Below are 10,855 nucleotides of genomic sequence, written 5' to 3'. Positions count from 1 at the left end.
ACGTTAGGGTCACCACTGAGGTCGAGGCCAAGAACTGTATCCTCAGAAGAAAGGAAGAACTCTTCAGCAAGTTTAACAGTCTCCTTGGCTACTGAAGGGCCACCTCTTCTGTCGATTGATATCAAATACCTTTAATATAAGAAAAACATAGCTGAAAACGAGTACTGCGTGGATGAAAACGACAACCCTGAGTATGGCAGGAGAGCGGAGAGAGACGCAGGCTACATGGAATTCATCTTACTGGGAAAAGTCCGGCCTGACTGACCTGACATCTTTTTCCACCAGAGTGAGTGAGACATAAATTCCTAAACAGCACCAAATACCTAGTTGGTGTTCAAAATAAATTGGAAACTGGATCTAATCTAGAGGCTTAATCAATCAGGTCAGATTGAATTTTGGGGCAAAAGGATTTCATAGGTGGTGGCTGCTCTTTCATTAGGGGGCTTAGATACATTATTTCATTAAAGATTACAAGATTGGTACTATTCTAATTCTAAATGTATCCAGTAGCTGATACAAATTCATTCTTCACACATTCGCTGGAATTCTACAAGGAATCTAATACCTGGAGAACCCTTGTTAATTTTCCTCCAGCATTTATTAGTTTATCTATTTATTTACAAAATAAAGAAATCCCTCCAGCATTTATTTATTTTCAAAATTTAGATCAACTATATATAAAATGTAGTGTCTTTTCTTTTTCAGTTAACAATTTCCCCTGCCATTAAATAATGTTAGAAAACAATATAAATCGTATGCACATAACATAATGTAATTATCCTCTGACTGCTGGACATTTAAGGATGTTTTCTACTTTTTGTTATAAATAACATAATGAAGAATCTTAACATTAATCAATCTATTTCTTTAGGATACATTTCTAGGAAAGAATTACTGGGTCACAGAGGAAAATTATTTTATAGATCTTAATACACAGTGCTCTTTAGAGATGTTTTTATTAATTACACATGCTCACCATCAGTTCAAAAACACTGGTTATAACCCTTTTATGGGGGGAGGGGGGCTATTGATATAGCATTGTAATATTTCTTTTTAAAATTATCTGATTTGTGAAGTTAAACAGTTTCTATACATTTACTGGCCATTTGTATGTCTTCTTTTCTGAGTTCTCTTCTTGTCTTTTGTTTGTTTTTTTTTATTGGGGTATTAGCCCAGTTAGGCTTAATTTTGAGGGATATTATAGACAGAAACTATACAGTTAGCTTTCTTTCTTCAAGGACTTACTAAGCCCTGATTATCTGCCAGCTCTGTGCTAAGTACTGGAGGTGCAGGGGTGAATCAAAAGATTCACCCCTGCACCTCCAGTACTCACTGAATTTACAGTCTTGTGGGTGAGTATGCACACACAAACAAAACAAGAAAATTTCTGATCCTGTTAAGAAGAGTGCTGTAAAGGAAATCAAGGGGGTGAATAGAGGATTTGGGGAGGCATTTTAGATAAGGGGGTCAGGAAGGCCCCTCTGAGGAAGCAACAGCCACACTGAGACCTGGATAATGAGAAGGCAGCCATACAAGGATATGGTGGAAGTGTGTTCTCGGCAAAAGTAACAGAAAGTACAAAGGTGCTGAGGTGGGATAGTCTTGGCCTAGTTGAGGAACAGAGGCCAGGTCAGTGCGTGGTAAGTGACAAGTGGTCCAGATGAAGCTGTTGAAGTAAGAAAGGCAGCCACATGGGACCCTGGAGGCCACAATAAGAAGTCTGGATTTTAGCTCAAGAGTCATGGGAAGCCATCCTTCACCAGAGCAACAGGACTCAGAGCTTTACTGCCACACGAATAAATTCAGAATTGCATTCTTAACTTTAAATGACAGAGTTCTTGACTGTTTTTTTCTGTTATAAGATAAAAATCAGTTACTGGTTGATTTATAAAAATCCAATATACCCATGATCGAAAGAGTACATTTTTCACATTCTAGTTTTTTAAATGGTGACCATTAAGGTACAAGACTTCTCACCTAACATCAATGTCTATGTTTTCTTCTTTGGACTGTTTTATACCTTCAAGTATAGATTCCACATAAGTCTTTTTAGTCATTCCTGGAAAGAAAACAAAGAAAATATTCGTAAAGAGATCATCAACTATTTCATCCTTCAGCAGTAACATCCCTATGTGAACAATTATATTTTCACTTCAAGTGTGGCAAGTGTGTGGTTAAAGATGAGTTATGGATACATTTTTGTAAATGCTAACTGTACTTTAATAAAATTGAAAAAAAAATGAAATACTAGGAAAATGAAATAAAAAAAGGCATAAAATAAAAATACAAGCCTGTTTAAAATTATTCTCAAATTCAACAGACATAAAACTACTCTCACAACTTGGTATGAAAATTTTAAATGCTTGTTCTAACAAAACAAGAATTACAAAATCCCTTTTCTAAGACCTGTCCTTAAAAAAATACCAAATTTTTTTTTCTCTATTAGCAGAATGTTTTCCTGTTGGCCTAGGAAAAAAATCCTCTTGGGTTCCTTTTCCTTCAGCCCTGCTCAGGCTCAGTATTTCTTGCCCAGGGCACTAGAGGTGTTCTTTCAAATTCGGGTGTTCAAGTCCTCCCCTTCTGTGGGGCCCTGAGAAAGCTCTCCAGAACAATCTCCTCTAAAATACTCTCATATCCCAATTATAAAATGCTTACTTTTAAGTGAAAAATCTCTAGAAAAAAAAATGGAAATTTATAGAAAATAAAAATAATCTGTAATCTCACCATAGATAACCAATGTCTGTTTTTCTAAGAGTGAGTAAGAGTGTGTGTGTGTGTGTGTTTACGTATGTATGTATATGTATATATAGTTTTGAATAGATGAGATGCTACTAGGTATATATGTATCCTGTTCACTCATTTAACACTGTGTTCTGAGCATGTCTTTTATGTCATTAAAGTGTCTTTGCAACATTTTTTAAAGTTTTTTAGAAAATTCTTTCGGGGGAGTAATTTGATTGATTTATAATGGAGGTACTGGTGACTGAATCAGGACCTCATACATGCCAGGCATGCACTCTACCACTGACCTATATACCCTCCCCACTTTTGCAAATATTTTTAATGGTTGCCAAATGTTCCATTAATCTTTATTTGACTATTCCCCTATTGCTGCTGACTTAGGTTAACATCTTCCTTTGAATCTCCATTTGAACTGTCTCTAAGGATTGGCAGTTTCCTTCTCTCCTTCCCTTTTACTACCCTCACCAGCGTAACCTGGAACTGACCCTGCAGTTTAAAAATGTGAAAAAAGAATCTTCTGTTTGTCCCATGTCAGCACTTACTTTACTATATGTAGTTTCAAAAATTTTACCCTCTGAATGATGCTGGGCTACACATGTCAGGATGCAAAATGATCTGAACACAAAGTGCTAAGAGGGACCCATTGACACCATACAATATCTCCTGATGCTGCTCTTAAGGAAAGGGGGTCCCAGGAAATTTCTGCAGACCACATCTAGGTCCGCCCATCTCCAACCAGAGAGGTTTCATCACAGCACAGGTTGCTCCTAGCCTATGATAGATACCATGGGTCCCTGAGAAGAGACTGAATAACCTTCATTTCAGTGACTGTCATGAAACATGATTCTGCATCCACTCAGTAGCACTGTGTCACAAGTACCTTGACGTGGGAACGAGAATCAAGTGTCTATTTACGACAATGTAACTATAAGGAACAGGTGTTCTTTTCTCAGAGTGAGAAAAACAAATAAGAATAAATAAAAATTTTGCAGGTCTTTTTATTTCCCTTCAACAGACAATACCTGACCTGATTTTTTAAGTTAAAAATAACTCACTCATTAATAACATACATCATTAACGTATGTCAGAAGATTTGGACCCTTGAGCCTACTTACACAACAATGTAAAAGTACATACTTCATAGTCTCAACTTGCAAACACATGGATGATCAAAGCATAAGAGAAAAAAGATAGAAATCTCCCAAGAAGCAATTAGATTCCACCTGTAGCATTTTCTCCTCTGGGGGTGCTCCTTAGTTCCAGGTACTGGACACCATCATCTGCAAATTCTTTAATGACATCTTTTGTGACCTGATAATAAAGACAATGTATGCAATATTGAATGTTAGTATACGGGTCCCAATGAAAATGCCAAGTGCTAAAGCTTTATTTCACACACTAAATTTGATTTGCAAGGAGCACTAGAAGTGTCCCAAGGGTTAAGATGACCTGCTTTGTCACAAACTCAGTGCAGGCTGTGACAAAACCACATTTCCAACAGCTTCCCTCACCCCCCTCATTCTCACGTTAAATCCAACTATGTACATCAACCTCACCTTTGATTTCTCTTCTCTCCTTTAACCATTTCTCTATTTCCCAGTGAACAGCAGATTGATAAAACAGAGAAATGAGGCAAAACTAAAACCAGTAAAACCATTTATGAGTGTGTAGTTACATACGGAAATGAGCAGCTAAAACGATTCAGTGCTACTGATGCACCATTTATAGTCATGGCGTAAGGTTCTTACTCAGGTTATTTAGGTATAAGTTGAATTTTTCAAGAATTTCTTAAGGCAGGGCTCAATTTCCCCCAGAAGTGTTTAGGAAAATTCCTCTTGGGCAAAGAAAATGGATGACAAATTTAAGTAAAGCAGTATTCAATTTACTACAAAACTCAACAATCCAGAAATTACTAAATGACCAAGATGAATAATATCTAAAGGTTGAAGGCACGTTTCCCCTCACTGCCATCAATCCTAAAATATATCAAATCTGGAAGAAAAAAGAACCAGGATGGAGGTGCTGTGACAACCAGACCTAGCTAGTCCTTCCAGATCTCGGTATCCTAACCTCAACCTGCTTTGACCACGTGCATGTGGGCATCCTGGCAAAGGAACAAAGGTTGGCTGGTTGTGCAGACAGTGCCTAACTGGGTGATACCACCTTGGTGGATTCATTGCAGTCCAAGGTCTGGGCCTCATCTTTTTTCTTTACACTAAACTCAAAAAAGGAATTTATTATAACATGAATGTAACAGGTGGCTCAGATTCATCAGGAGGTCTGCAGAATCAGCCTCAGAGGTGACACAGCTCAGGACAACACAAAAGCATTCGAAATCATCTGGTACCCCAGGACCAAGTGAGACACCACTGCCTCTTCTACTACTGAGCACAAACCCTGCGGCCTCTGCACCATCACCACAGGCACTACACCCCAGGGGACTGCTGTTCCAGGAACTTTCCATTGCTGCCACTGCCACCACCAGAGTGGAGACCTTGTCTTTGCAGGGTGAAGAACTGGCATCTTATCATTGCTCCAGAACTGAGCAGACCCTGAGAGGCCAACTCACTCTACCCCAGCTCACAGGAGACTAATGTAGAAGCCTGTTTGTAATGTGTTTGCATTAACAATGAGGGTGGAAGTGAGGGTGAGAAGTGACAGTATTTCTTGGTGACTGAAGTGGTCTTATCTACTATCCAGGGCACCCCCTTTTTTGGAGGGGAGGGACCTGTGAAACCAAACAGAACAACAGGAGGTTGCTGGCAAGCACAGGCTAAGAGCAATGGGAGGAAGGTTTATCTAGGCCACAGCAAGGTCCGTGGAATCATCTCTACCCCACGGCCAAGAACACTTCCCTATGGTCCACATCCATGTCTGCCAGATGTCAGCCCTTTCTGCTCCATGCAGCAACAGGAACTGAGGGCAACTCTTGGCTCTTTGGGCTTTTCTCTCCTGTGCTCTGGACTGAGAACGTCTACTCAAGTTCCTTCTTCAAAGAGTACATCACAAGCAGTTAAGCTCGCGCTTATCCAAGGATGGCAAGACTGCACATCTTGAATGAGAAAGAACATGGGCTCTGGAATCAGACAAAATAGTCAATTCTGCACACACACACACTTTAGGTGTGTGATCTTGAAAAAGTTAAACTTAACCTCTTTAAACCTCACTTTTTTTTTTTTCCACCTGCAAAAAGGGAAAGCTAAAAATGCCCACCTCAGAAAGTAGTTTTGAGTATAGTCACAATTCAACCCTGTCTCTCTGAGATGACACCCAGTCACCTTGACTAGACTGTTAAGTGATCCCCATGCACTCAGTTCCACATCTACAAACAATCTCTTGGCTTACTCCCACACAGGGTTCACTTATTATATGTAAATGTTATTAATTTCACTCTCTGGGGCATCTCCCAGTCATCCTCTGAACCACCTGCAGGTGCTCATCTCAGCAGCACTAAGTCAAATGCTACAGAATCTTAATTCTTCACCTCATTTAATAAAGCTTTTTATCAAATTTGAAAGGGATCAAATAATGAGCATGGCATCATTATATCCATGGAGCTCTCAGAATCTAAAGTTTTATCAGTTCTGCTCTGTTACACTCAACAACAGAAAATGAGGCAGAGCCCCTGTGGTGGTCGTTCCTAGCAGGGTTCAAAGGTATCTGTTGAGGGGCTGATCAGACAACGCTCCCTAGGGTTCCTATAAATCCCTGTGCATGTGTCTAACACAGAGCTGATCACATGATGCTGGATTTATCTGTTATGCGTCTGTCTCTCCAACCTGACTATAGATTCCTCAGGGGCAGGGACCATGTCGATCTGTCTTTATATCTCCCAGTCTTTAGCACAGTGACTGGAACACTGTGGGCACTTAGCCAACTTCGTCGCACTAAACTTTTAGAGTTAACCCTCCCCGCAAAGGTGATTCATTTACTTAATACTTATCATGAGGATCAGTCTCAGCCAGGGAGGAACATTCTTGACCAGTCAAAAATTAGCTCTCTAGAAACACAGATCATACTTTTCACTTTGCATTTTTTCTAATAGTTTAAGAACACTGATAGGACTCTGCTTCTCTCCAATTACAAAGATTTAAAAATGTTATCCTGGTCAGATCAGTGACACAGAAACCAGTCTTCCATGTCAGACTCTAGTATTATAGAGCTTTAGGTAAGGAACACAGTGGCGTCCTCTGGTCCTTCATCCACAGAAGGCAGTTTCCCCAGGGATTAATCATTTACTCTCCAAGTACCTCTGGGACTTTTTCATTCTCTATAATGTCCACCTGGGGAATTTCAAAGTATCCCAAGCAATGCAGGTAAAGCCTGTGGTCAGATATTTCATATGACATGTTATATATGGAAAATAGGATGAGATTTTCTCCTCCACATTGTCCACTATCTAATAGAAGATTTTGATCTTGGTTCTCTCCTCATGTCTTTTACAATGAACTAGTCTTCTGATATTAGCTCTACATTGCTTTTTAAAAGAGTTGCCATAAAAAAAAGCAGAGAACATTTTTCATCAGACTCTTGCTAACAGCAAAAGGTCATGTGCAGCAACAGAAGGGCATTAATTACTTAATAAGTTTTAAACCACTCTAAAAGTTGCTTCATTTCTCACCATTAGAATATCTTCTGGGCTAGTAGTAAGCTGATGAATAATTTCAAACATCTGGAAACACCTGCAGCATGAAAAGTTTTAACATATTCAGTCATCAAAAATTTCACTAAATAAGAGACTTTAGGCTAATAGTAATTACATATTTATAAAGAACTACAGCAGAGGTTTTCAAAAAATTACATTGTCTTTACATTGGTAGGCTAATCCAATGACTGAAAATCAAAGGTTTTACCTTTAAAAGTGGGAAATAATGGTTCCCCTTCTCTATCCCCTCACCTCTATCCCAAGCCATTAGCAACAAACAGGGGAAAAAATAAACAAGGCTGTATTTTCAAGTCTAAAAAATATTCCAATAGCAGAGAACTTCACAAACAATATAAATCACTAAAAATACCGTCAACAGTTTGACAATTGGAAAAAATGCTGTATGTCAAGTTATACTCTCCGTACCAGTGGCTACCCTGTCCCTGTAACTACAAAAATCTGAATCCTTACATACTATTCACCATCTCAAAATAGTGATAGAGAAAAAAAGAAGTACATCCACAACCTCCCCAAACTCACTCTTCTAAAGTTCTTTTCTTTCCCTTGTCAATCATAGTCATCTGATGGTGGATTTTAAGACCTGGCTTCTTGGCTATTAATTTCTTTATAGTGTTAGAACTAATAGATCCATTCAAGTGGGCATGAAGTTCCTAAAACAAGAGAAGACAATCAGTAACAACTTCTCAAGTGTCCACTCGACTCCTCACATCACACGGGTACTTGATGTTTGCAATCTGCACTAGGCAAGGCAGGTGCAACTATATAACTTTTAAAATCTACAAAGTTTAACAAATTCTATCTATAAAGTTGACTTTTCTTTTGTGAAAAGAAACAACACAGAAGTCATTAGAATTAGCAACCACTACATAATTCTGCGGTTGAATTCTCACCACTTTAGGTAATTCTGAGTAAAAGGCTGTCTTCCATGGTGGTTGTTCTTCTGCCTCCATCATGATTTAGCAGAATAACAAGGTCTTTCTTCAAGCACTTAATTCTTGGTATGAACAATAAAACGCACTTCAGTCAGTAAGCTTTGTGATCTTGAATTTCCTTGAGACTGCTTTGCTTCCACCCGTTTTGATAAAATAAATTGTAGAGTAACTCTGGGCTCAGCTCCACCTATTTAAACAAATGTGACCATTATCAGATATTGACACAAAAGCAAAGAAACAGGTTTTATTAATTTATTCCCTTAAAGACAAAAGCTCCTCCAAAACTAACTTAAGTGAGCTAACAATCTGAACTGGAAATAAGAAAGGCTGGTAAGGGGTGGATTAAAATCTGACATTTAGTAAGGTGTATTCCTTTACCTATGAGCACTTTCTAGAAAACTACTTCTAAAATTAGAAATTGATAAGGCCTATTTTGAACTGTTTAAAATATATAAAGGAAGGGCAGAGGCACTGGAATCAGATGGACCTAGCTTAATCCTTTTTACCAGTTCTGCCCTTGAGCAGCTGTGTGGCCTTAGTCACTTAGCCTTGTGGCTTCACTTTCCTTATTTGTAAACATGGGATAAAGCTGCGATAAAAATGCAGAGTAGCTGTGTAGATTAATAGAGTAATTTAAATCCCCTTCTTCTATACATCCATATAATCCAGTGACTACCTTTAACTCAGCACTTTATCACACTGTATCACCGATTTACTAGTTTTTCTCCCTCACCAGACTACATAAACTGCCTAAGACGTTTCCTTGAGATAAGATCTTTCTACAATTGTACTAATATTTCACCAAGTTAGAGCAGGGCCAGAACCAGGTCTCCTGTTCTCCCAGAGTTTTTTTCCTCCCCATCTCCTCCACAAAAGGGAACTCAGAATAATAAAAACACTTATTGCTATTTATTAAGCACTTAGTATGAGCCAGACATTCTGCTAAATGTCTTAGATGGTAATTTTGCTTAATTCTCATAACAACCCATGAGGTACTATTGTCCCATTTTACATAAGAATAAACAGACTTTTTAAAAAAATAACCAGAAAATAAGGTACCCAAATCACAAATTTTGCTTCATTCTTTTTCTTCTTGAATCGTTTCTTGATCTGCTCTTTACCAAAAATGCAGTATTTCTAACATGTTATGTACATTTTTACTAACTTGTCATTTAAAAATTCATTCTATAGGGCTATATGTATTTTTCAAAGTCCTACAACTCTTTTTTTTTTTTTTTTTTTTGACCCTGAATCAGTTCTGAGACACCTCACAAAGCAGCACTTAACTTCCTCATTTTAGACATGAGCATCTCAAAGCCCAGCAAGGTCAGGGGAGTCCTTCTCCCAGTCCCTTCAGAGGCAATGCCCAACTCATCAGGCGTTCCATGAGACCCAGCTGCCTCACACTGAACTGACAACAGCCACCAGCTTTACCAAGATAAAGGAAGCCATCAGGCATGGATTTCCTCTATTTCTCTCTACCCTCCTTCACATTTAAACTTATCTTTATCTACACCCCTTATCCTCTCATCAGTCAGAAAAAGAGGATTCACTCTCTTGTCCCCAAGGCTTATTTGTGCCCAGGATCCCATTCCTTCCTATCTATTCCAAGTCATTTCTCCACTAGCTAATCTCACTTTTCTGTTCCTCAGCCTCTCTCTTCACTAGCTAATTTCCCTCAGGGGACCAACATATAAGTACAATATTTGCTTCCACCTTTAAAAAACAAAACAAAACAAAAGACAAACATTCTTTTATCCCACATTCTTCTTTACTGCCCTGCCTCTTCTGGGCTAAATTCCGAGGACGGCCTCCATTTACTCATCTCCCATTCACTGAAACATGGATTCTGCCCTTACTGCTGCACAGAACACCAGATTTAAATGACGCAGTTCCAGCATCCAAATCCAAACTGGCTGGAGTCCAAAAATGGCTCTTAGCCATTATGCGTTACTACCCCAGTGTAGCCATACTTACAGTCATCCTGATTTTCTTCTCCATCTCAGCCCCCCCCAGTCAGTCACCAAATCCCAATTAATAAGTTATAAATTTCCTAAATATCTTTTCAAGCGATTTCCTACTGGTGATGACGCCCAAACACCCAAATTAGAAATTCAGTGGTTATTTTAAACCCCCAGCAATACTCAAACCATATCGGAGGGAAAAATCACCTCTTCTCCGTGATCCCCTCTTCCGCAGACATATTCAACACCATCCTAGAAGACAGAACTCTGAAAGTGGAGAGGAATATCATTTTATAGCTAAGAGGCTGAGTGGTTTACTTACTGTCAGCTTAGCACAGAGCTAGGAATACGATAATCAAAAGTATAATTTATTGGGTGAATCACAACTTTGGTAAAGGTTTCTTCATTTTGCACCTGGCCTCACTGACTTGTTTTCACACTTAAATGGATCTCTTATTAAGTACTCGTAGAATGACCTCTTTTCCTTGCCCTCCAAAGTCAGTGGTTCTAACCTGCTTTGCCCCTCCCAGGCACTCAATACAGATCCTGCC

At 38.9% G+C, this 10,855-nt stretch overlaps 1 protein-coding gene across 4 annotated transcripts in view; it reads right to left on the bottom strand.

Moving 5' to 3' along the window:
* MAPDA (N6-Methyl-AMP deaminase) overlaps positions 1-10,855 on the bottom strand; it is a 59,238-nt gene that overhangs the window by 10,728 nt on the left and 37,655 nt on the right. For 2 of the 4 annotated variants that reach the window (XM_074366021.1, XM_074366019.1), the window contains exons 2-7: positions 8,299-8,527; positions 7,928-8,058; positions 7,364-7,424; positions 3,966-4,053; positions 1,978-2,059; positions 3-129 (exon numbers count right to left, since the gene is read on the bottom strand). In XM_074366021.1, the coding sequence (XP_074222122.1) occupies positions 3-129; positions 1,978-2,059; positions 3,966-4,053; positions 7,364-7,424; positions 7,928-8,058; positions 8,299-8,361 (552 nt within the window). In that variant the 5' untranslated portion in view covers positions 8,362-8,527. Of the gene's footprint in view, positions 1-2; positions 130-1,977; positions 2,060-3,965; positions 4,054-7,363; positions 7,425-7,927; positions 8,059-8,298; positions 8,528-10,511; positions 10,572-10,855 lie in introns of all 4 variants that reach the window. The other 2 variants (XM_074366020.1, XM_045524341.2) reach the window with 2 other exon arrangements.

The sequence above is a fragment of the Camelus bactrianus genome, chromosome 6 (assembly GCF_048773025.1).
Source record: "Camelus bactrianus isolate YW-2024 breed Bactrian camel chromosome 6, ASM4877302v1, whole genome shotgun sequence".
NCBI lineage: Eukaryota > Metazoa > Chordata > Mammalia > Artiodactyla > Camelidae > Camelus > Camelus bactrianus.
This window is presented reverse-complemented; position numbering and strand designations above follow the sequence as displayed.